The following is a 26283-nucleotide window of genomic DNA, read 5'->3' on the forward strand; positions in this document are numbered from 1 at the left end:
CCGGCCTACACCCTCCGCACGCATGGCGCCGTCCACCACTGCGTCACTGACCACTGACCTGTGGCAGTGATGGCGTCCCGCACTTCGCTGTATGTGCTGGTCGACCGTGCGCTTGATGCGGGACACTTGCAGGCCGGCAGACACCTCCGCACGCATGGCGCCGTCCACCCTGCGTCACATGACACTGCCTGTGGCAGTGATGGCGTCCCGCACTCGCGGTATGTGCTGGTCGACCGTGCGCTTGATGCCGGAGAACACTTGCAGGCCGAGACACCTCCGCACGCATGCGCGCCTCCACCAGCTGCGTCACATGACCACTGACCTGTTGCAGTGATGGCGTCCCGCACTCGCGGTATTGCTGGTCGACCGTGCGCTTGATGCCGGAGAAACACTTGCAGGCCGAGACACCTCCGCACGCATGGCGCCGTCACCCGCTGCGTCACATGACCACTGACCTGTGGCAGTGATGGCGTCCCGCACGTCGCGGTATGTGCTGGTCGACCGTGCGCTTGATGCCGGAGAACACTTGCAGGCCGGCAGACACCTCCGCACGCATGGCGCCGTCCACCAGCTTCGTCACAGACCACTGACCTGTGGCAGTGATGGCGTCCCGCACTCGCGGTATGTGCTGGTCGACCGTGCGCTTGATGCCGGAGAACACTTGCAGGCCGGCAGACACCTCCGCAGCGCATGGCGCGCCGTCCCCAGCTGCGTCACATGACCACTGACCTGTGGCAGTGATGGCGTCCCGCACTCGCGGTATGTGCTGGTCGACCGTGCTCTTGATGCCGGAGAACACTTGCAGGCCGGCAGACACCTCCGCACTCATGGGCGCTCCACCAGCTGCGTCACATGACCACTGACCTGTGCAGTGATGGCGTCCCGCACTCGCGTATGTGCTGGTCGACCGTGCGCTTTGATGCCGGAAACACTTGCAGGCCGGCAGACACCTCCGCACGCATGGCGCCGTCCCACCAGCTGCGTCACATGACCACTGACCTGTGGCAGTGATGGCGTCCCGCACTCGCGGTATGTGCTGGTCGACCGTGCGCTTGAGCCGGAGACACTTGCAGGCCGGCAGACACCTCCGCACGCATGGCGCCGTCCACCAGCTGCGTCACATGACCACTGACCTGTGGCAGTGATGGCGTCCCGCACTCGCGGGGGTCTGGTCGCCGTGCGCTTGATGCCGAGAACACTTGCATGGCCGGCAGACACTCCGCCGCATGGCGCCGTCCACCAGCTGCGTCACATGACCACTGACCTTGGGCAGTGATGGCGTCCCCACTCGCGGTATGTCTGGTCGACCGTGCTCTTGATGCCGGAGAACACTTGCAGGCCGGCAGACACCTCCGCACGCATGGCGCCGTCCACCATCTGCGTCACTGACCACTGACCTGTGGCAGTGATGGCGTCCCGCACTCGCGGTATTTGCTGGTCGACCGTGCGCTTGATGCCGGAGAACACTTGCACCGGCAGACACCTCCGCACGCATGGCGCCGTCCACCTGCGTCACATGACCACTGCCTGTGGCAGTGATGCGTCCCGCACTCGCGGTATGTGCTGGTCGACCGTGCGCTTGATGCCGGAGACACTTGCAGGCCGGCAGACACCTCCGCACGCATGGCGCCGTCCACCAGCTGCGTCACATGACCACTGACCTGTGGCAGTGATGGCGTCCCGCACTCGCGGTATGTGCTGGTCGACCGTGCGCTTGATGCCGGAACACTTGCAGCCGGCAGAACCTCCGCACGCATGGCGCCGTCCACCAGCTGCGTCACATGACCACTGACCTGTGGCAGTGATGGCGTCCCGCCTCGCGGTATGTGCTGGTCGACCATGCGCTTGATGCCGGAGAACACTTGCAGGCCGGCAGACACCCCGCACGCATGGCGCCGTCCACCAGCTGCGTCACATGACCACTGACCTGTGGCAGTGATGGCGTCCCGCACGCGGTATGTGCTGGTCGACCGTGCGCTTGATGCCGGAGAACACTTGCAGGCCGGCAGACACCTCCGCACGCATGGCGCCGTCCACCAGCTGCGTCACATGACCACTGACCTGTGGCAGTGATGGCGTCCCGCACTCGCGGTTGTGCTGGTCGACCGTGCGCTTGATGCCGGAGAACACTTGCAGCCGGCAGACACCTCCGCACGCATGGCGCCGTCCACCAGCTGCGTCACATGACCACTGACCTGTGGCGTGATGGCGTCCCGCACTCGCGGTATGTGCTGGTCGACCGTGCGCTTGATGCCGGAGAACACTTGCAGGCCGGCAGACACCTCCGCACGCATGGCGCCCGTCCACCAGCTGCGTCACATGACCACTGACCTGTGGCAGTGATGGCGTCCCGCACTCGCGGTATGTGCTGGTCGACCGTGCGCTTGATGCCGGAGACACTTGCAGGCCGGCAGACACCGCCGCACGCATGGCGCCGTCCCCCAGCTGCGTCACATGACCACTGACCTGTGGCAGTGATGGCGTCCCGCACTCGCGGTATGTGCTGGTCGACCGTGCGCTTGATGCCGGAGAACACTTGCAGCCGGCAGACACCTCCGCACGCATGGCGCCGTCCACCAGCTGCGTCACATGACCACTGACCTGTGGCAGTGATGGCGTCCCGCACTCGCGGTATGTGCTGGTCGACCGTGCGCTTGATGCCGGAGAACACTTGCAGGCCGGCAGACACCTCCGCACGCATGGCGCCGTCCACCAGCTGCGTCACATGACCACTGACCTTGGCAGTGATGGCGTCCCACTCGCGGTATGTGCTGGTCGACCGTGCGCTTGATGCCGGAGAACACTTGCAGGCCGGCAGACACCTCCGCACGCATGGCGCCGTCCACCAGCTGCGTCACATGACCACTGACCTGTGGCAGTGATGGCGTCCCGCACTCGCGGTATGTGCTGGTCGACCGTGCGCTTGATGCCGGAGAACACTTGCAGGCCGGCAGACACCTCCGCACGCATGGCGCCGTCCACCAGCTGCGTCACATGACCACTGACCTGTGGCAGTGATGGCGTCCCGCACTCGCGGTATGTGCTGGTCGACCGTGCGCTTGATGCCGGAGAACACTTGCAGGCCGGCAGACACCTCCGCACGCATGGCGCCGTCCACCAGCTGCGTCACATGACCACTGACCTGTGGCAGTGATGGCGTCCCACTCGCGGTATGTGCTGGTCGACCGTGCGCTTGATGCCGGAGAACACTTGCAGGCCGGCAGACACCTCCGCACGCATGGCGCCGTCCACCAGCTGCGTCACATGACCACTGACCTGTGGCAGTGATGGCGTCCCGCACTCGCGGTATGTGCTGGTCGACCGTGCGCTTGATGCCGGAGAACACTTGCAGGCCGGCAGACACCTCCGCACGCATGGCGCCGTCCACCAGCTGCGTCACATGACCACTGACCTGTGGCAGTGATGGCGTCCCGCACTCGCGGTATGTGCTGTCGACCGTGCGCTTGATGCCGGAGAACACTTGCAGGCCGGCAGACACCTCCGCACGCATGGCGCCGTCCACCACTGCGTCACATGACCACTGACCTGTGGCAGTGATGGCGTCCCGCACTCGCGGTATGTGCTGGTCGACCGTGCGCTTGATGCCGGAGAACACTTGCAGGCCGGCAGACACCTCCGCACGCATGGCGCCGTCCACCAGCTGCGTCACATGACCACTGACCTGTGGCAGTGATGGCGTCCCGCACTCGCGAATGTGCTGGTCGACCGTGCGCTTGATGCCGAGAACACTTGCAGGCCGGCAGACACCTCCGCACGCATGGCGCCGTCCACCAGCTGCGTCACGTCGTTGAGGAGCTCCGACACATTCGGGATCTGCAACAACCAACACATGGCCAAGTGAGCGCCCGCCCCTGCAGTGACTTTAGCGGGCAAGTGCGAGTATAGACTCGCACTTGCCATAGCATAGGCTAACGTTAATGGAACAGATCACTTTGTTGACCGTCCATCTGCTCTCTGTTCATAGTGTTCATGTGTCAGGGCTCCTTCAGTGAATTCTGGACCTTGGATTGACGACTTTTTTAATTAATACCGGGAATTGATACCAATCTGTCCATTCCAAGATGTCAGAGTGATTTGCTGTAAAATTGATCATGTAGTAACGCAACATGATTCATTCGAACCAAAACAAATATCGCGAGAACAAGTGCAAATAGGAACAAACAATGATGGCGTCACTTACCGTCGGAAATATTTGTCGAGCATCTGTTCCGTGACAGCATGACAGCAGAAAGTACAAACACATCATCAGTTTATTATTTATTAGTGAAAAAACTATGCGATCCCAAAGAAGTTTTAGTAAAACTAGCTTATGCCTACGACATCGTCCGTGTGGACTACACAAATTTAAAACCCCTACTTTACCCCATTAGGGGTGAGTTTTCAAAAATCCTTTTCAGCGGATGTCTATGTTATAATAACTATCTGCATACCAATTTCAGCTCGATTCATCCAACAGTTTGAGTTGTGCGTTGATAGATTAGTCAGTCAGTCAATCAGCTTTTCCTTTTACATATTGATAGATGACGATGAGAAAAGAGAAGAATGTAGACAGAGATAGAATGCAATGATCAAATAACGAAGTGAAACTTGGTAAGGCGGATGAGGCTGAAAGGCGAGGCGAGGTGGTTACCTTGTCGTACTGGATGTCGGTGCCGAGCCGGCCGACCTCGTACTTCTCCTGCAGCTGGACGCACTGCGGCTCCTGGCAGCGCGCCAGCGTGCGCAGCAGCTGCGTCTTCACCTGCCGCAGACCTGCCCACAACCATTACAGGGCTACATAAATTTTAGAATAAAAGCAAACTTTCTTAGAAATACCTTCAGAAATCATTTGTTATTGGAATACAGAGAATATAATTGATCATAAACAGTCAAAGGGATACGAACTGAATAGTGTTGCAATTTGTAAAAGAGGAAAGTTATATCACGTTTTTTATGTAGTTTTGTTCTCCTGACCTGATTTCGGGCACAGCAGCATAGGAGTATTACAGTGCACAAGCGTATGCGCAAACAAACAATTGTTCCGGCGCTTCTGCTTAGGGCCTTTTTGCTTACATACCCAAGTGTGGACACCATGTGACCTACCTCTAGGACATAGAGTAAGTATATTACATGCAAGGGGTTCGACGAAGACGTCGATACAGACCAATCCCAGCTGATCTACGTAGTTTGGGGCCCTATGTTGAAGAGTCGTCGTGGTCGTCATTTACTGCGACTACTGTGTGTCTCTTTATACTGTGCTTTAGGTTACTGGAACTAGAGCACCGCCTCAACACACACACTGACCAGTGTTGAGCTCTTCGGCCTTGGTCCTCAAGTCCTCCGTGGCGCTGCACCTCCCTCAGCTCGGCCGGCACCCGCTCCAGCTGCTCCACCATGTGGCTCAGCTTCTGCACCGAGGTGGCGCTCGTGAACTCGTCCAGCTGGCGCAGCACGAACTGGCCGCTGGAGGTGAGCGTGGCGTTGAGCTGCGCCTCCAGCTCGCGGTAGTTGTCGACGAGCAGGTGGCGCGCGTGCGCCTGCGTGCTGTTGAGGAAGGTGCAGGCGTCCTTGATGCCGGCGCGCAGCGCGGCGGGCGCGGCGGCGGCCCCGCTCTCCATCTGCGAGTCGGTGGCGAACGCGCACACCACGCCGAACCTGGCGGAACGTCACAATGGAGTTGAGACTGGGGTACTCCACCTTCATGTACTTTTTTGTTTCTGATAGTAAAATAAAATTAAACTAGATCTTATGTTCCTAACTAGTCAGACCTGAATTAAGTATGAATGTGTCAGTAAAGATCGTTAGGCAAAGGTCGTAGGTTTATCCTTTGACTTCATTTCCTGAACTAGTTAGCATTGGAATGAAGCTGCACAGATATGTAGAGCTCGTTCAGGATATACTCACAGGAACAGCGTGAGGAGCGCGATGAAGAGGATCGCGAGGATGCCCTTGAGGCAGGCGTCGTACTTGCGGTCGAAGGGCCTCCGCCGCCGCCCACGCGGCACCACTGGCAGCAGCACCAGAACAGCCTGCAACACACCCACTCTATTTGTCGCACGTGTTGTGTAACAGTTCAACTCACTTAGCGGATACGAATGGCTTCATTGTGAGTGCAGGAGGATCAGCGCGAATCGCCACACCACACGAGTAGATATTATAGACCCGAGGGGAAGCTTCACACTAGCTCACGCACACCACGACGTGCCACGGACGCTCCGTGCGGCCAGCTTGGCGGCAAACGGAGCGTCCGTGACACGTCGTGGTGTGCGTGAGCTGCGCTAGAGTGAGTGAACCTACAGCCAGCCGCTAGTATGAAGCTTCCCCTCTGGTCTATATTATCTACTCGTGTGGCCACACTAAGGGCTCTTTTCTGGAGACCCGTGAGCGCATATGGTCAAGTATGAGAGCGTTTATGCAGAAGTGTTTGAAGTGTGCGCCACTCCTCGCGCGGAGACGCGAACTCCACGTGTCCGTCCGACACCGACCTGCTCCTGCAAGCTGCGGCAACTCACCCCGCCAGCGGCAGTATGGCGACGAGCAGCGCCACGATGACGACGACCGCGGTGGGGCCCGCGTAGTGCGCCAGCAGCGTGCGCCACTCCTCGCGCGGAGACGCGAACTCCACGTGTCCGTCCGACACCGACCTGCTCCTGCAAGCTGCGGCAACTCACCCCCCGCGGCAGTATGGCGACGAGCAGCGCCACGATGACGACGACCGCGGTGGGGCCCGCGTAGTGCGCCAGCAGCGTGCGCCACTCCTCGCGCGGAGACGCGAACTCCACGTGTCCGTCCGACACCGACCTGCTCCTGCAAGCTGCGGCAACTCACCCCGCCAGCGGCAGTATGGCGACGAGCAGCGCCACGATGACGACGACCGCGGTGGGGCCCGCGTAGTGCGCCAGCAGCGTGCGCCACTCCTCGCGCGGAGACGCGAACTCCACGTGTCCGTCCGACACCGACCTGCTCCTGCAAGCTGCGGCAACTCACCCCGCCAGCGGCAGTATGGCGACGAGCAGCGCCACGATGACGACGACCGCGGTGGGGCCCGCGTAGTGCGCCAGCAGCGGTGCGCCACTCCTCGCGCGGAGACGCGAACTCCACGTGTCCGTCCGACACCGACCTGCTCCTGCAAGCTGCGGCAACTCACCCCGCCAGCGGCAGTATGGCGACGAGCAGCGCCACGATGACGACGACCGCGGTGGGGCCCGCGTAGTGCGCCAGCAGCGTGCGCACTCCTCGCGCGGAGACGCGAACTCCACGTGTCCGTCCGACACGACCTGCTCTCTGCAAGCTGCGGCAACTCACCCCAGCGCAGTATGGCGACGAGCAGCGCCACGATGACGACGACCGCGGTGGGGCCCGCGCGTATGCGCCAGCAGCGTGCGCCACTCCTCGCGCGGAGACGCGAACTCCGTGTCCGCCTACACCACCTCTCAAGCTGCGGCAACTCCCCCGCCAGCGGCAGTATGCGACGAGCAGCGCCACGATGAGGACGCCGCGGTGGGGCCCGCGTAGTGCGCCAGCAGCGTGCGCCACTCCTCGCGCGGAGACGCGAACTCCACGTGTCCGTCCGACACCGACCTGCTCCTGCAAGCTGCGGCAACTCACCCCGCCAGCGGCAGTATGGCGACGAGCAGCGCCACGATGACGAAGACCGCGGTGGGGCCCGCGTAGTGCGCCAGCAGCCGTGGCGCCACTCCTCGCGCGGAGACGCGAACTCCACGTGTCCGTCCGACACCGACCTGCTCCGCAAGCTGCGGCAACTCACCCCGCCAGCGGCAGTATGGCGACGAGCAGCGCCACGATGACGACGACCGCGGTGGGGCCCGCGTAGTGCGCCAGCAGCGTGCGCCACTCCTCGCGCGGAGACGCGAACTCCACGTGTCCGTCCGACACCGACCTGCTCCTGCAAGCTGCGGCAACTCACCCCGCCAGCGGCAGTATGGCGACGAGCAGCGCCACGATTGACGACGACCGCGGTGGGGCCCGCGTAGTGCGCCAGCACGGTGCGCCACTCCTCGCGCGGAGACGCGAACTCCACGTGTCCGTCCGACACCGACCTCTCCTGGCAAGCTGCGGCAACTCACCCCGCCAGCAGCAGTATGGCGACGAGCAGCGCCACGATGACGACGACCGCGGTGGGGGCCCGCGTAGTGCGCCAGCAGCGTGCGCCACTCCCTCGCGCGGAGACGCGAACTCCACGTGTCCGTCCGACACCGACCTGCTCCTGCAAGCTGCGGCAACTCACCCCGCCAGCGGCAGTATGGCGACGAGCAGTCGCCACGATGACGACGACCGCGGTGGGGCCCGCGTAGTGCCGCAGCAGCGTGCGCCACTCCTCGCGCGGAGGACGCGAACATCCACGTGTTCCGTCCGACACCGACCTGCTTCCTGCAAGCTGCGGCAACTCACCCCGCCAGCGGCAGTATGTCGACGAGCAGCGCCACGATGACGACGACCGCGGTGGGGCCCGCGTAGTGCGCCAGCAGCGTGCGCCACTCCTCGCGCGGAGACGCGAACTCCACGTGTCCGTCCGACACCGACCTGCTCCTGCAAGCTGCGGCAACTCACCCCGCCAGCGGCAGTATGGCGACGAGCAGATGCCACGATGACGACGACCGCGGTGGGGCCCGCGTAGTGCGCCAGCAGCGTGCGCCACTCCTCGCGCGGAGACGCGAACTCCACGTGTCCGTCCGACACCGACCTGCTCCTGCAAGCTGCGGCAACTCACCCCGCCAGCGGCAGTATGGCGACGAGCAGCGCCACGATGACGACGACCGCGGTGGGGCCCGCGTAGTGCGCCAGCAGCGTGCGCCACTCCTCGCGCGGAGACGCGAACTCCACGTGTCCGTCCCGACACCGACCTGCTCCTGCAAGCTGCGGCAACTCACCCCGCCAGCGGCAGTATGGCGACGAGCAGCGCCACGATGACGACGACCGCGGTGGGGCCCGCGTAGTGCGCCAGCAGCGTGCGCCACTCCTCGCGCGGAGACGCGAAACTCCACGAGTCCGTCCGACACCGACCTGCTCCTGCAAGCTGCGGCAACTCACCCCGCCAGCGGCAGTATGGCGACGAGCAGCGCCACGATGACGACGACCGCGGTGGGGCCCGCGTAGTGCGCCAGCAGCGTGCGCCACTCTCGCGCGGAGACGCGAACTCCCACGTGTCCGTCCGACACCGACCTGCTCCTGCAAGCTGCGGCAACTCACCCCGCCAGCGGCAGTATGGCGACGAGCAGCGCCACGATGACGACGACCGCGGTGGGGCCCGCGTAGTGCGCCAGCAGCGTGCGCCACTCCTCGCGCGGAGACGCGAACTCCACGTGTCCGTCCGACACCGACCTGCTCCTGCAAGCTGCGGCAACTCACCCCGCCAGCGGCAGTATGGCGACGAGCAGCGCCACGATGACGACGACCGCGGTGGGGCCCGCGTAGTGCGCCAGCAGCGTGCGCCACTCCTCGCGCGGAGGACGCGAACTCCACGTGTCCGTCCGACACCGACCTGCTCCTTGCAAGCTGCGGCAACTCACCCCGCCAGCGGCAGTATGGCGACGAGCAGCGCCACGATGACGACGACCGCGGTGGGGCCCGCGTAGTGCGCCAGCAGCGTGCGCCACTCCTCGCGCGGAGACGCGACCCCACGTGTCCGTCCGACACCGACCTGCTCCTGCAAGCTGCGGCAACTCACCCCGCCAGCGGCCAGTATGGCGGAACGAGCAGCGCCACGATGACGACGACCGCGGTGGGGCCCGCGTAGGTGCGCCAGCAGCGTGCGCCACTCCTCGCGCGGAGACGCGAACTCCACGTGTCCGTCCGACACCGACCTGCTCCTGCAAGCTGCGGCAACTCACCCCCGCCAGCGGCAGTATGGCGACGAGCAGCGCCACGATGACGACGACCGCGGTGGGGCCCGCGTAGTGCGCCAGCAGCGTGCGCCACTCCTCGCGCGGAGACGCGAACTCCGACGTGTCCGTCCGACACCGACCTGCTCCTGCAAGCTGCGGCAACTCACCCCGCCAGCGGCAGTATGGCGACGAGCAGCGCCACGATGACGACGACCGCGGGTGGGGCCCGCGTAGTGCGCCAGCAGCGTGCGCCACTCCTCGCGCGGAGACGCGAACTCCACGTGTCCGTCCGACACCGACCTGCTCCTGCAAGCTGCGGCAACTCACCCGCCAGCGGCAGTATGGCGACGAGCAGCGCCACGATGACGACGACCGCGGTGGGGGCCCGCGTAGTGCGCCAGCAGCGTGCGCCACTCCTCGCGCGGAGACGCGAACTCCACGTGTCCCGTCCGACACCGACCTGCTCCTGCAAGCTGCGGCCAACTCACCCCCGCCAGCGGCAGTATGGCGAACGAGCAGCGCCACGATGACGACGACCGCGGTGGGGCCCGCGTAGTGCGCCAGCAGCGTGCGCCACTCCTCGCGCGGAGACCGCGAACTCCACGTGTCCGTCCGACACCGACCTGCTCCTGCAAGCCGCGGAACTCACCCCGCCAGCGGCAGTATGGCGACGAGCAGCGCCACGATGACGACGACCGCGGTGGGGCCCGCGTAGTGCGCCAGCAGCGTGCGCCACTCCTCGCGCGGAGACGCGAACTCCACGTGTCCGTCCGACACCGACCTGCTCCTGCAAGCTGCGGCAACTCACCCGCCAGCGGCAGTATGGCGACGAGCAGCGCGCACTGATGACGACGACCGCGGTTGGGGCCCGCGTAGTGCGCCAGGCAGCGTGCGCCACTCCTCGCGCGGAGACGCGAACTCACGTGTCCCGTCCGACACCGACCTGCTCCTGCAAGCTGCGGCAACTCACCCCGCCAGCGGCAGTATGGCGACGAGCAGCGCCACGATGACCGGATGACCGCGGTGGGGCCCGCGTAGTGCGCCAGCAGCGTGCGCCCACTCCTCGCGCGGAGACGCGAACTCCACGTGTCCGTCCGACACCGACCTGCTCCTGCAAGCTGGCGGCAACTCACCCCGCCAGCGGCAGTATGGCGACGAGCAGCGCCAACTATTGACGACGACCGCGGTGGGCCCGCGTAGTGCGCCAGCAGCGTGCGCCACTCCTCGCGCGGAGACGCGAACTCCACGTGTCCGTCCGACACCGACCTGCTCCTGCAAGCTGCGGCAACTCACCCCGCCAGCGGCAGTATGGCGACGAGCAGCGCCACGATGACGACGACCGCGGTGGGGCCCGCGTAGTGCGCCAGCAGCGTGCGCCACTCCTCGCGCGGAGACGCGAACTCCACGTGTCCGTCCGACACCGACCTGCTCCTGCAAGCTGCGGCAACTCACCCCGCCAGCGGCAGTATGGCGACGAGCAGCGCCACGATGACGACGGACCGCGGTGGGGCCCGCGTAGTGCGCCACCCGCGTGCGCCACTCCTCGCGCGGAGACGCGAACTCCACGTGTCCGTCCGACACCGACCTGCTCCTGCAAGCTGGCGGCAACTCACCCCGCCAGCGGCAGTATGGCGACGAGCAGCGCCACGATGACGACGACCGCGGTGTGGGCCCGCGTAGTGCGCCCAGCAGGCGTGCGCCACTCCTCGCGCGGAGAGCGAACTCCACGTGTCCGTCCGACACCGACCTGCTCCTGCAAGCTGCGTGCAACTCACCCCGCCAGCGGCAGTATGGCGACGAGCAGCGCCACGATGACGACGACCGCGGTGGGGCCCGCGTAGTGCGCCAGCAGCGTGCGCCACTCCTCGCGCGGAGACGCGAACTCCACGTGTCCCGCCGACACCGACCTGCTCCTGCAAGCTGCGGCAACTCACCCCGCCAGCGGCAGTATGGCGACGAGCAGCGCCACGATGACGACGACCGCGGTGGGGCCCGCGTAGTGCGCCAGCAGCGTGCGCCACTCCTCGCGCGGAGACGCGAACTCCACGTGTCCGTCCGACACCGACACCATGCCTGTGGACAACCAAACACCGCGTGTCACAACCACTGACATCAGTAACATTGTAGGCACAACTAGGTACGAGGGAGGACGTGATCAAACGACGAGATCCGTAGGAAAACCAGAGTAACCGACGTAGCTCAACGGGTTGCAAAGCTAAAGAGACAATGGGCAAGACACAAAGTTAGAAAACCGTTGTGGTTCCAAGGTGCTGGAACGACGAGCTCCCACCGCAAGGCACAGTGTACAATCCTACAAGTCTATAGCCAAATAGCACTTCTAGAACATACTTAGAAGTGTGACGTTCTAGAGAACGTTTTTCATTCCGAGTTAGATTTACACGTATAGCTGAGTGATGTCGTGTGACGTGTCTCGTAATGCGAAGGAGCCAGGATGGAGATACGGGAAGGGACAACGACACGCAGCTATTCGGGTTGTCTTTCCGGGCCGGATGACGTATATCACGCTCACGGAGGTCCGAGACCACCTCCCGACTTCGAGCAACGGAAGGAACAATATCACCAATTGTACAATACATTCTACAAGTACAAGAGTACAACTACAAGAGACCTATGTCCAGCAGTGGACGTCTATTGGTTGATGATGATGATGATGATGAAATACCTACTTACAATACGCGGCAGAAAGTAATGTGCATCGGCCTTTAGAATGACATTTCGGCTTTGTAGAGCGTTGTCTCTGCCACTCATGCCACCTACATGACGTTTTGTCTGTCTCAACGACAGAGACAATGCTCTACAAATCTGCTATCTCCTTCTAAAGGTCGATGTACATTTCTTTCTGCCGCGTACTATACACACATTTTCCACTTTTTATTTCCTTTATGCATAACGGAGAAGTGGAAATGGCTCCACGTTCACGAATTTGACGACCTCCCTGGCACAGTGGTAAGCGCTGTGGTCTTATTAGTGGGAGGTCCCGGGTTCGATTCCTGGCAGGAATTAGGGTAGTATATAATTTCTAAATTTCTGGTCTGGTCTGGTGGGAGGCTTCGGCCGTGCCGCCAAGCGATTTAGCGCTTCGGTACGATGCTGTGTAGAAACCAAAAGGGCATAGGTTTATTTAAAAAAAAACTGCCATACCCCTTCCAGGTTAGCCCGCTTCGATCTTAGACTGCATCGTCACTTACCACCAGGTGAGCGTGCAGTCAAGGGCTAACTTGTATCTGAATAAAATAATAAAATATAAACCAAAAAAATACCAAAACATTGACTTACACTAACAAGTTATGCATATTATTTAGCTTAATGATTTCCATGATGATAACCGGATATGGGCACTGGGCACTGGGCACTGGTTTGTGGCCCGCGTCCGGTGCGAAACGAGACCCCGTCACCTTGTTTCTGCTTTGGTGCTTTATATATTAGATTCAAGATCAAGATTCGAGATTCTATAAGATATGTATTTGCAGAAACATTATTTGTATTTAGTGTGTGCTAGTAGTAGTTAGTAGGTACTGTTTGGTTATTGAAAACGAAAACTTGACATTTTATTTCTCAAAACAGAACGTATTTAAAAAAAATCAAGATAATGACCGAACAACAGTTAGCTCGAGAGAAGCAACAACTACATATCACTATCAAGTATCAAGTAGTAAGTATAGGGCTATAAAGTTAACTGCACACTAACCAGTGCCAACACCAGCTCGACGTTGCGTCAGGGTTAATGAGCAGTTAGTTATTTAATACGACGAGTTATCGCCCGCGCCGCCGGCCCAACGCTTCAATTGCATACACTTATATATTATTTCGTAAGGACAGGGCCATTGAACAAGCAAAATGGCACCGACTCATTGGTCCTAAAATGTTTATTTAGCACCAATGCAACCTCAGTGACGTTTGGATTTCAAACGGGTCATTCATTAGTATCTAAGAGGTGGCGCTGATTTATTTGGTTCCAAAACCGTGAAAAATTTTGTTCGCTTGAGCATATCTTGTGATTTACATCGATGTTCAATTGCCTCTCATTACGCGTGCTCCAATAAACGACAGCGTCTCAAGCGTTCGGAATGAGCCCCTAAGTGCAACACGTAGAGCGTATAATGAGACAGAGCGGATAAATGGGCCAGCGATGTCCGTTTGAGCCAATAAAGTGTCCGTCTGCTGCCAGCGGATGTATGTTACGATACTTGCGTTTACACATCGTTATTGCCCTTTTAATTAAAACGACGACGCGACGCTGAAATCTTCGCATACAGTAACTTACATTATTCTAGTTTTTACCTGATTGCGACGAAGCCTAAAGGAGGGTTATGTGTTTGACCTGTATGTACGTCGGACGTAACTACACAACGGCTCAACCGATTTTGATAAACGATACGTAATGTAGTCCTAATAACGCGAGTGTTACTGGATACATGCAATCTTTAAAAAATCAAAATGGTGGATTTTATTCGATTTAATGTGTGGGGTAAAAGAGATGCAGTGCAAATCGCAGTTTTAAAAGAAAACTTTTTAAGTGACTTGTTCTCCGCTTGATTATGTGACGTTGTAAATTTTGAACTACTAACTAGCGTTTCGTTTTTAATAAAAATCAATTTTGTTCAAAGTATGTTGGTGCCACCTAGCATCAAGGTGCAGAACTACGCGTGGGTCGATGTTCAGAGTTCATTCGAGCCACAATAGATGGCGTTTGCTTCGTTGTCAATTGTCGTAAAAATAAAACAAAATAATTAAATAAAACCATAATATCATTTGTTTATTGTTAAGTCATTAACAAAACGGTTCTTATAATATATCCTTAGGTTCCGCAAATATTCAAAAATGAATTGGCTTCATGATCAAACTAAATGAGAGCGGCCACACTCGGGTTGCGTCTGGCAACACCGATTGGTGAGATTTAGAATTTTTCTGGAGTCAACATGTGAAGACGAATTTTTTCGTTCCAGGAAAATCTCACTCTTTTTCGCCCATGGCTTCGCCTGGGAAAATACAATTGTTATAAATTTAGTCATCCTAACGTATTTCAATGTTTCATCAATTATGGTGAGTGAAAAATCAAGTAATGTGGATTCGACAAAATGGCGGTTTGGTTAGAGAAAATCCTAATTTCATGATTTCCCTTTCAGTTCCAGTTACTTTACCTTCCCAAATAAATGAGGATAATGGGTTGTGGGTGGACTCCTGAAAACCATTGGTGGCCAGGAGTTCAATAGGTGAGTTGTGTTTGATCGGGAAAATTCCACGTGTCGAAATTTTCACACAGCACAAATTATAATCTTGTTTTTCTTTGTTACAGGGTTTCCGTTTGCGTTTCCGTTTTTAGTTTTCGGTTTTCGTATTTCGCTTTCGTTTTCCGTATTTATTTCTTTTGCACATTCACGTTGGCAACTTAATTTCTATGGATAAGACTTGGTGAAAATCTTTGTAAGGAAACATTTCGGTTGTGAAGAATCAAGTTAAATTGAGTTTTGGATCTTGGCCGATGCCGTCCAGCTACCTTGCAGTCTTCGCACCTACAAGTAAGCAAATGTATGTATCCTGGAACAGTTTAGTGAACCTTCTTAGTGTATGTGTACAGTAAGAACCCTGTCTTTACTACTGAGCTTTATTTTGAAACAATTTTATGAATTTTACTGTGTCATTGTCTATTCCATGCCAATGGCATCTTAAATTTAAAACATAGATTTTATGTACTATCTACCTAAGGCATTCTAATGTATCTAAATTAAGTCTTGGCATTAAGCTAGAATAACTAAGCATTATTAGCCATCACTATGTATTAAGCGACCCCGGTAAAAGTTACATTAAAAACAATTTTGCCTAACATCTAGCAAATTTCATTTATAACACCTCATATACATTACAAGGGAGTCGACGGCTAGCTTCTATTCTTTACTAGGTAGATAGATCAAGTAAGTAAAATTTTTTTTTTTTTTTTCCTCTAATCTTTGTAAGGTGGTAGATTATTCCGTATCCGGGTATATTTCCATTCCGCCCAATTTACCACCCTTACAAATGGCGCCCGAACAGGGATAAACAGTGCGGTTAATGAATCCACTGGATTCTCCCCGTTCTTCCTTGTCCACGCTAGAGAACCGGTTTTAAATGGTTCCTTCTATAAGGACACGGATAAGGAGTACGAGGCCGGAATTCCAAGGGAGGAATACGCAGGAAAGTTTGGAACTTTGGAGGACATATTTGGTCAGGTGAGGAGAAATTTGTTTCAGGCTCATGCAGAGTATGCAACGCATTACAACTTAAGGCGTAGGTCTGCAAGCTATTCTGTTGGGGATATAGTGTGGAAAAAGACCTATCCACAAAGCGACGCTACAAATTTTTTCGCAGCTAAGCTGGCACCTAAGTATGAAAAGTGCAGGGTTGTCAAGGTTTTGTCACCTTTGGTTTACGAACTAGTTAGAGTAGCTGACAACCACCCAATAGGCACTTGGCATATTAAGGATATTAAGAAGTAGATATTTGCCATTACTTAGTTTGGTCTAAACTGTTTGAATATTTAAGTTATCAATATTCAATTAGGAATTTGAATGAGTGTAGTGATGTTCTGAGTTAACAGTTACATTACCATGGTTCAGTTGAGGAGGAATGTAGTGGATGTATGTAGGGATGAATATGTGATGATTGGAATGCTTGTGGTAGACCAACCGGTTGAGAAAGTAAAAATGCAAATATCGTACTTTGGGGATAACGAAAAGGGGGGGTTTTGTGTTTTGTTTTCGTTTTCCTTCTAGATAATGGATCATTTCTGTTATTTTTTCCGATTCTGTTCCGAGATCTATTTTCTAGGAGAGTTATTTCGTTTTTTTTCTCATATTCCGATTTTGATTCGGTTTTATTTTTCCGAATGGGATAGAGAACGGTTGCCATATCAGATGGACCCGTTCACACCAGTTTTTCCGTATTTGTTGAGTAACAAATATTAAGATGGTAGTTTAAAAGAGTGAACCACCGTAGGCCTAGACGCATTCTATCAGTCAGCTGAAGAATGATGCCAAGATGTTTCCACTCAAGTGTCTTAGACACCATGAAGTTTTTTTTGTATATATTCTTTTTAGAAGTAGGGTTGTGTAGTTAAGTATAATGTATAAAACCTTACACTGTTTTCAGTATATTTATTTTGTTAGACAATTTTCCTTGTTAGTAGTAGATGTGCGTTCACGCGTAACTTCTGTGTTTTTCTTGTTTGTTTCAGGCAAATTGTTAGTAGTTGTTGGATGACGCTGAGGGCAGCGTGGTTCAACCTGTTGAACCTTTTCGTAGGAGGGGAAGTATTGTGACGTTGTAAATTTTGAACTACTAACTAGCGTTTCGTTTTTAATAAAAATCAATTTTGTTCAAAGTATGTTGGTGCCACCTAGCATCAAGGTGCAGAACTACGCGTGGGTCGATGTTCAGAGTTCATTCGAGCCACAATAGATGGCGTTTGCTTCGTTGTCAATTGTCGTAAAAATAAAACAAAATAATTAAATAAAACCATAATATCATTTGTTTATTGTTAAGTCATTAACAAAACGGTTCTTATAATATATCCTTAGGTTCCGCAAATATTCAAAAATGAATTGGCTTCATGATCAAACTAAATGAGAGCGGCCACACTCGGGTTGCGTCTGGCAACACCGATTGGTGAGATTTAGAATTTTTCTGGAGTCAACATGTGAAGACGAATTTTTTCGTTCCAGGAAAATCTCACTCTTTTTCGCCCATGGCTTCGCCTGGGAAAATACAATTGTTATAAATTTAGTCATCCTAACGTATTTCAATGTTTCATCAATTATGGTGAGTGAAAAATCAAGTAATGTGGATTCGACAAAATGGCGGTTTGGTTAGAGAAAATCCTAATTTCATGATTTCCCTTTCAGTTCCAGTTACTTTACCTTCCCAAATAAATGAGGATAATGGGTTGTGGGTGGACTCCTGAAAACCATTGGTGGCCAGGAGTTCAATAGGTGAGTTGTGTTTGATCGGGAAAATTCCACGTGTCGAAATTTTCACACAGCACAAATTATAATCTTGTTTTTCTTTGTTACAGGGTTTCCGTTTGCGTTTCCGTTTTTAGTTTTCGGTTTTCGTATTTCGCTTTCGTTTTCCGTATTTATTTCTTTTGCACATTCACGTTGGCAACTTAATTTCTATGGATAAGACTTGGTGAAAATCTTTGTAAGGAAACATTTCGGTTGTGAAGAATCAAGTTAAATTGAGTTTTGGATCTTGGCCGATGCCGTCCAGCTACCTTGCAGTCTTCGCACCTACAAGTAAGCAAATGTATGTATCCTGGAACAGTTTAGTGAACCTTCTTAGTGTATGTGTACAGTAAGAACCCTGTCTTTACTACTGAGCTTTATTTTGAAACAATTTTATGAATTTTACTGTGTCATTGTCTATTCCATGCCAATGGCATCTTAAATTTAAAACATAGATTTTATGTACTATCTACCTAAGGCATTCTAATGTATCTAAATTAAGTCTTGGCATTAAGCTAGAATAACTAAGCATTATTAGCCATCACTATGTATTAAGCGACCCCGGTAAAAGTTACATTAAAAACAATTTTGCCTAACATCTAGCAAATTTCATTTATAACACCTCATATACATTACAAGGGAGTCGACGGCTAGCTTCTATTCTTTACTAGGTAGATAGATCAAGTAAGTAAAATTATTTTTTTTTTTTTCCTCTAATCTTTGTAAGGTGGTAGATTATTCCGTATCCGGGTATATTTCCATTCCGCCCAATTTACCACCCTTACAATTAGTCACTCTTAATAATGATAATAATGGCCTCACGCCCGAATTCGACCACAGCGGCCTATCTATCTATACTTACGCACAACAGACGGAAACGTTTAAGTGCAGAAACCAGCCCAGAGTAAAGAAGAAGACCATAGAGATTAGCCACCTGCGCGAGAAATATTATAGTGCACAAGTGTGTGCGCAACACAGGCGCACTCTCTACTCCCTCACTCTCATAGCCCGGGACAGAAATCAGGCGCAGGACCGACAGCTTTACGTGCGGAGGTGACACTCTGCACACACTACTGACATTTTTTTGACAGAAAAATCCAATAAGTAGATACCTAACTATGTTTGACCTAATCCTGGGACCGAATCCAGAACCTCGTCGTCGGTAGTCAAACATGCTAATTGCTAACGACGTACTCGTATGTCAGTAATGAGTTTTTGTTGCTTCCAGTTGCTAACAGCACAATTACACAGCAGTCGGCACCGGATAGCTTAAAAAAACTTATCATAATATTATTATGTTACGAATGGTTTATATTATTAAAATAAAAAACAGTGTATTAAATTCAAGGTAGATATTTTGGCATAATAGTTTTAAATTGCAAGCATAATATTATTCAAATTATTTTGTTTTTGGTTAACGGTCCAAGGCCGGCTGACGCGGACGCGACGGTGGCGGGTGGACTGACATCTCACAAGTAGATGCTCGTGTTATCTACGCACTACATGTGGAATCGATTCAGCAGGAGGAAACTACCTCCCTGGCGCAGTGGTAAGCGCTGCGGTCTTATTAGTGGGAGGTCCCGATTGGGAATTTTATAATTTTTAAATTTCTGGTCTGGACCGGTGGGAGGTTTTGGCCGTGGATAGTTACCACCTTATCGGCAAAGCCGTGCCGCCAAGTTATTTAGCGTTCCGGTACGACGCCGTGTAGAAACCAAAGGGGCATAGGTTTATTAAAAACTACCATAGTCCAGGTTAGTCCGCTTCCATCTACGGCATCGTCACTTGCCACCAGGTGAGATTGCAGTCAAGGGCTACCTTGTAGCTAATTAAAAAAAACTTTGACCATCAAACGCAGACAGGTCAGTTGTTTGACACGTGTTCTCAGACGTGCCCGGTAGGTACCGTCTCCTTCAGACCATCACGATGAACATAGTTGAGGAAGATAGAACGCGTCGGTAGAAGAAGAAAATCGTGGCTTAGGAACATCCAAGAATGGACCGAGGATGTAATCAGAGCATCACACACTGACGACCGATCTGGCTAAATTCTGACCTAGACATGTGTCTAGTACAAAATGTATAAGCAGAGAGCCTTCTGGCGCGGATAGCCAGCGTACCACAACTTTCCCATTTGGCGATAGATGACGCGAGATCACTTCAAGAATGTTAGAAACTAATTAAATCCATAATTTCGCCACCCGTACCAACCGGCTCGTTGGTCTAGGGGTATGATTTTCGCTTAGGGTGCGAGAGGTCCCGGGTTCAAATCCCGGACGAGCCCAAAGCTTTTTAATGAACATTTTCATTTTTAATTTGAACCTTTTGGCATGCATTATCATAATAGCTAAGTAGCTATTGTAATGAAAACAATAGACTTATTAGCAGAGATACATTTTATAGCGTGTTGTGGTGGCAAATCTGAGTTCGTTACGAGTTGTGACGTGACGACCTCTATGTCGTCACATACTTACCTTGCCTCTCACTACCTCATTGTCTCTGGAAGCAGGCACTACATGTTACAGCATAGTACGCGACACGCCGAGATGGCGTCTCCCCGCCTCATACCCCATTGGCATCTCAACCTGTCGCGAACTATACGATACAATTCAATTTCGGAAGTTATACTATCGACATAACTGCAATGGGGTATGGAAAATTAACTAAACCCGTATACCCATAGATAAATAATACAAGTTATTCCTGGCTACCCGTACCCCTAATCCGTTTCTACAAGACATCGTACCGGAACGCTAAATCGCTTGGCGGCACGGCTACATTTAAGCAAACAAAATACTCAGTTCATGCAAGAGATGGACTTTCCTGTCCGTTTTTGTTTGTGCTTTTTATATGATTCAAGATCAAGATTCAAGATTCTATAATCTAGTTTTGTCTAGTGCTTTGGTCTTAAAGTGTGGTGTAAATTGTTCACTTTTCGTTTTGTCTAAATAAAAATAAATAAATAAGATATATAAGATTTAGAGCCTCAATAGCTCAACCGGTATAGGAGTGGACTGAAAACCGAAAGGTCGACGGTTCAAACCCCGCCTGTCGGACTATGTTAATAAACTCATAGCTAGAACCCAGAGCCGTAAGGCGAGTGAAAAATATCAAATGTAAAAAGTTTTTGCTTATGTCAAAAATGTCATGTGTGGGTTAAGGAACTTTGTGAACTTTGTTAATTAATGAAATAAAACGAATAGAAACATCTCAATTGTGTATTTAATAACAGTATCGTAATATAAAAGTGATATAGTGCTACGCGAAACGTTCATGGTCCTAAATCGAACCGAATTCTTTGTGAAACAAACATCGGAATTCTGAAGAAAGTAAAAATTACGCTAAAGTGAGGTTACAATGGATCTTGTTCAAGTCCAGGAAGAGTTAAGGTCACAAATAGACAAACTAAGAACAAATTACAAAAAGTGTTCAAAGGAAAGATTAACTCGTCAGTACATTGAAACTAGATTGCAAGCTTTAGAGTCTAAATATAATAATTTTACCAAAAATCATGTGGAGTTGATTAGAAATAGAAGCGCTGTAACAAATGATTACTTCAGCCAGGATGTATTTGGAAATTTAGAGGAGTTTTATTTAGAATTTAAGACAGAATTAAAGGAAAAGCTTGAGAGTTTTACTGTGAGACGACAAAATGATAGTTCTTTCAATAGTAGTAGTGCCAATGGAGAAAATCATAGTATAAAATTACCTAAAATAACTTTGCCCACCTTTTCTGGGAAATATATGGAATGGCCTACGTTTCATGATCTTTTTGAGTCCCTTATTCATGAAAATTCATCATTAACTGACGTAGAGAGGTTACATTACTTGAAAACACACCTTTCTAATGAAGCGGAACAACTACTGCGGCATATACCCATTACAGCGAGCAACTATGAACAATGTTGGACACTACTAAAATCAAGATATAACAATAAGCGATACATAGCTAATAGCATATTAACTAGATTAGTGGGACAAAAGGCATGCTCAACGGAATCCTCACACGGGGTGAAGCAAATACTAGATACAACGAGCGACTGTCTTAATGCACTTTCAAATATTGGAGTGGATGTTTCTTCTTGGGATATACTTATCATTCATCTCACTGCGCTAAAGTTAGACACTGAATCTAGAAAACAATGGGAACAGAAAATTAGTAATCATTCAGATGTTTTACCTACACTTGTGGAATTCAAATCATTTCTGGAGTCTAGATTCAGAGCGCTTGAGTTTTTAGAGCCAGTGAGAAGGGAGAACACCAAAGAGAAGGTTGAGAAACCAAAGGCATTTACGGTTACAGCTACACAATGCCCCTTCTGCTTAGAAAATCATTTATTGTATCAGTGCAAGGAATTTAGTAAGACGGGTTACACAGCACGGCGGGAATTTGTGGAAAAGAAGAGGCTTTGTTTCAATTGTTTGGGGGATAATCACCCGGTTTATCGGTGCAGAAGAAACACAGTTTGTAAGCGGTGCTCCCGTCGACATCACTCGCTTTTACACCCTGAAGGGACTACGAGCTGTGCCACTAAGGCTGCAAGCACGAGTGGCGGGCTCGAGGCAGTGCCACAAGATGTTTCTATGGAACAAAGTGATACAAAGGGAAGTGAGCAGGACATTACTAAAATCGCTACACATTTTGCTAACAATTCAAACTGTTTAACTGGCCATGTAATGCTGGCTACGGCTTTAATTAAGGTTGATTGTCGTAGAAGTAGTTATACACTTAGGGCGTTACTGGATCAGGGTTCTCAGGCCTCATTCATTTCAGAGCATGCGGTACAATTATTGGGGCTCCGAAAACAACCTGTCAAGGGTTTAGTTTCAGGTCTGGGGGGAGATCAACTTAGTATGGAAATCAAATATATGGTTACTTTTAAAATACAGTCTATTCATAACTCATGTAATTTTAATATTCAAGCTTATGTTTTAACAAAATTGTCATCCACATTACCTGCATACCAGATTAAAATTACTGATTGGCCTGAAATGTTACACTTACCATTAGCTGATCCGGACTACGGAAAGCCTCAAGGAATAGATGTGTTGTTGGGGGCAGAGATTTACGGTCAAATTCTAGTTGATGGTTTGAGGAGGAATCCAGAGGGCACCTTGACTGCTCAAAATACATTGTTCGGTTGGATTCTATCTGGTCGTGTGTTAGACTCACCAGATAATTGCTTCAATAATATTATCAGTATGCACATTCAAGATGACTCTATTAATACATTACTTCGTAGGTTCTGGGAGCTCGAGACTGAGGTACCGAAGGAGCTGATGTCGAAAGAAGATGAGATGTGTGAAGCGTATTACAGTTCAAGAACTACTAGGGATGGCAGTGGTCGTTACTGTGTTAAGCTACCTTTTAGGGAAGCAGATCCAAAGAGTCAGTATGGAGAATTTAAGAGTATTGCGGAGAGAAGATTAAAGTCTTTAGAGAAGAAATTTGAGAAAAATCACTTCTTGAAGGAAGAATACACTAAAGCAATGAATGATTATATAAACTCAAATCACATGGAGCGTATTACTGAAGAGGCAGAAATAGAAAAGCCTAACTGTGTTTATTTGCCTCATCATGCGGTGATTCGGAATGACAAAACTACTTCTAAGGTTAGAATAGTTTTTGACGCTGCCTGCAAGGGAATCCATGGAAAATCATTAAACGATGACTTGTTAGTGGGTCCTAGATTACAACCAGACTTGCGCCACCTCATCATGAGGTGGAGGACTCATGTTATCTGTTTCACGGCTGATGTTATCAAGATGTATCGCCAAATTTTGGTTGATAAGGCAGACACCGACTATCAGCGCTTGTTATGGCGCGAGAAACCGGACAGTGACATAGGAATCTATAGGATGTTAAGAGTCACATTCGGAGTAGCATCAGCACCGTATCTAGCGGTTAAGACTCTTCAACAAATTGCAAAAGATGAAGGTCACGCCTTTCCCCTGGCAGCTGAAATCGTAGCAAAAGACTTTTATATGGACGACTGTCTATCGGGTTGCAAAAATGATGAGGAAGCTTTGGAAATCTATCATCAGATGGTTGGTCTTTTGCGAAAGGGAGGATTTGAGCTTCAGAAATGGATGAGTAATAGCTCTAAATTAATGGAGCTTATTCATAGTAATGCGAAAATAACTAAAAGTTTCAACACAAATGATGAAGTGGTAAAAATTTTAGGTCTCTCTTGGAATGCTACTAAGGATGTTTTTCAATACACGGTAAATTTACCGAAGCAACCCAAGTCAGTAACTAAACGAGTTATTTTATCTGATATATCTCGCCTATATGATCCATTGGGTTGGATCGCTCCGGTTGTTATTCAAGCGAAGATATATATGCAGAAGCTGTGGCTGAAAGGTCTTTCATGGGATGAGGAAGTACCACGGAGTCTTTTAGATGAATGGATTAAATACAGAACCAGCTTACCTTTATTGAACAGTTTTGAAATTTCTAGATGGATTGGTGTTTGTGACTCTGCAAGCGTCGAACTTCATGGATTCTGTGACGCCTCCAATAGTGCCTATGCAGCAGTAACTTACCTGAGAGTGGTTGATGAAGCCGGTGTTCATGACGTACAGTTAGTAGCAGCACGAACCAAGGTGGCGCCGGTGAAGCAAGTTTCGACACCACGCTTGGAGCTTTGCGGTGCGGTGTTACTTGCTAAGTTACTTTCAGAAGTGTCCACGGTGCTTAATATACCCCAAGCGAAATTGTTTGCATGGACTGATTCAACAATTGTTTTGGCCTGGTTGAAAGGAGAACCAAACCGTTGGAAGACATTTGTAGCCAACAGAGTCACCGAGATTTTAAATGTACTCAACAATGATCAGTGGAGCCACGTGCAGTCTGGAGATAATCCTGCAGACATGGCTTCTCGGGGTCTTACTCCAGAAGAATTGATGAGTCAACAGCAATTTTGGATGCAGGGACCTCAGTGGCTGCGGGAGGATAGTATTCCAGTTTCTAGTAATGTTACTACAGACACTCACTTGGAAGAAAAGCAAGTTAAGTCACACATGGTAACTGCGGATACAGTTCAACCTATGGCAGTGTGGGATAAATACTCTTCATTGAAGAAGTTAATCAGAGTCATAGCGTATTGTAAAAGATTTATCTCAAAATTGAGGAATAAAAATACACAATTTTCAACTCATCTTACAGCAAGGGAACTAGACGAGGCTACCACAATGTGCATAAAGCAGTGTCAAGCAAGTGCTTTTCAAGAAGAAATAACTCAATTACTTAAAGATAAATCTGTAAAGAGATCCAGTAATACCTTTTCCTTGTGTCCCCTTTTGGACAAGGACGGAGTTATGAGAGTTAGAGGACGTATTCAACAAAGTAGGGAGGATTATGACACCAAACATCCAATCATCCTACCTTATGGACATCATATATCCAAGCTTATAGTGGCCAACGCACATGAAGAGACACTGCATGGAGGTCCACAGTTAACGTTAAATTACATTCGCTCAAAGTTTTGGATTATAAATGCTAAAGGTTTAGTACGGCAACACATTAAGAAATGTCTTAGATGCACTCGATATAGTTCCTCTCACCAACATCCTTTTATGGGAGAACTACCAAGTTCGAGAGTCCAACCAAGTCGGCCTTTTAGTAAGAGTGGTGTGGACTACGCCGGCCCTGTGAATATCAGGATGTCAAAGGGTAGAGGTTGCAAAAGTTATAAGGGATACATTTGCCTTTTTATTTGCATGTCTACAAAGGCGATTCATCTGGAGGCGGTTACAGATTTAACCAGTGAAGGTTTCCTGGCCGCATTTAGACGATTTGTGGCGCGCCGAGGAAATTGCCAGGAAGTTTGGAGCGATAATGGTACGAATTTTGTCAAAGCTGCCAAAGAGCTGCGTAAATTGTTTCAGGCAGAAGATTCCACGGTGATGAGTGAAGTTGCTGCGTCTCTAGCTAACAATGGCACGGAGTGGCATTTCATTCCCCCACGGGCTCCAAATTTTGGGGGATTATGGGAGGGAGGAGTGCGCTCCACGAAGTACCATCTAAAACGGGTTCTGGACGGAAGCACTTTGACTTTTGAAGAGTTATCTACTGTTCTGGCGCAAATTGAGGCATGCCTCAATTCTCGCCCCATGTATAGGTTGCCATCAAATCAAGCAGACTCCTCGCCCCTGACTCCAGGTCATTTCTTGATTGGTGAACCCCTACTGACCGTGCCGGATCATAAATATGAAAACTGTAAAGTCAGTAATTTAAGAAGGTGGCAGATGACACAAAAAATGGTTCAGCAGTTTTGGCGAAAGTGGTCTCAGGAGTATCTTAGTACTCTACATAATAGATATAAATGGACTAAGATTATTCCCGAGCCTAATGTAGGTGACATTGTTTTAGTGAAGGAAGATGATCTCCCTCCGTCCAAATGGTTACTTGGTAGAATAGAGTCTAAACACCCTGGT

At 51.1% G+C, this 26283-nt stretch overlaps 1 protein-coding gene and 1 non-coding gene across 2 annotated transcripts in view; one reads left to right on the plus strand and one right to left on the minus strand.

Moving 5' to 3' along the window:
* Positions 1-26283, minus strand: part of LOC117987922 (prominin-like protein) — a 108806-nt gene that overhangs the window by 50786 nt on the left and 31737 nt on the right. The window contains 1 exon segment of the mRNA XM_069502629.1: positions 11780-11918. Within this exon segment, the coding sequence (XP_069358730.1) occupies positions 11780-11918 (139 nt within the window).
* TRNAP-AGG (transfer RNA proline (anticodon AGG)) lies at positions 20057-20128 on the plus strand. The gene has a single exon. It is a non-coding gene; the product is annotated as a tRNA-Pro (tRNA).

Source organism: Maniola hyperantus, chromosome 13 (assembly GCF_902806685.2).
Source record: "Maniola hyperantus chromosome 13, iAphHyp1.2, whole genome shotgun sequence".
Classification (NCBI taxonomy): domain Eukaryota; kingdom Metazoa; phylum Arthropoda; class Insecta; order Lepidoptera; family Nymphalidae; genus Maniola; species Maniola hyperantus.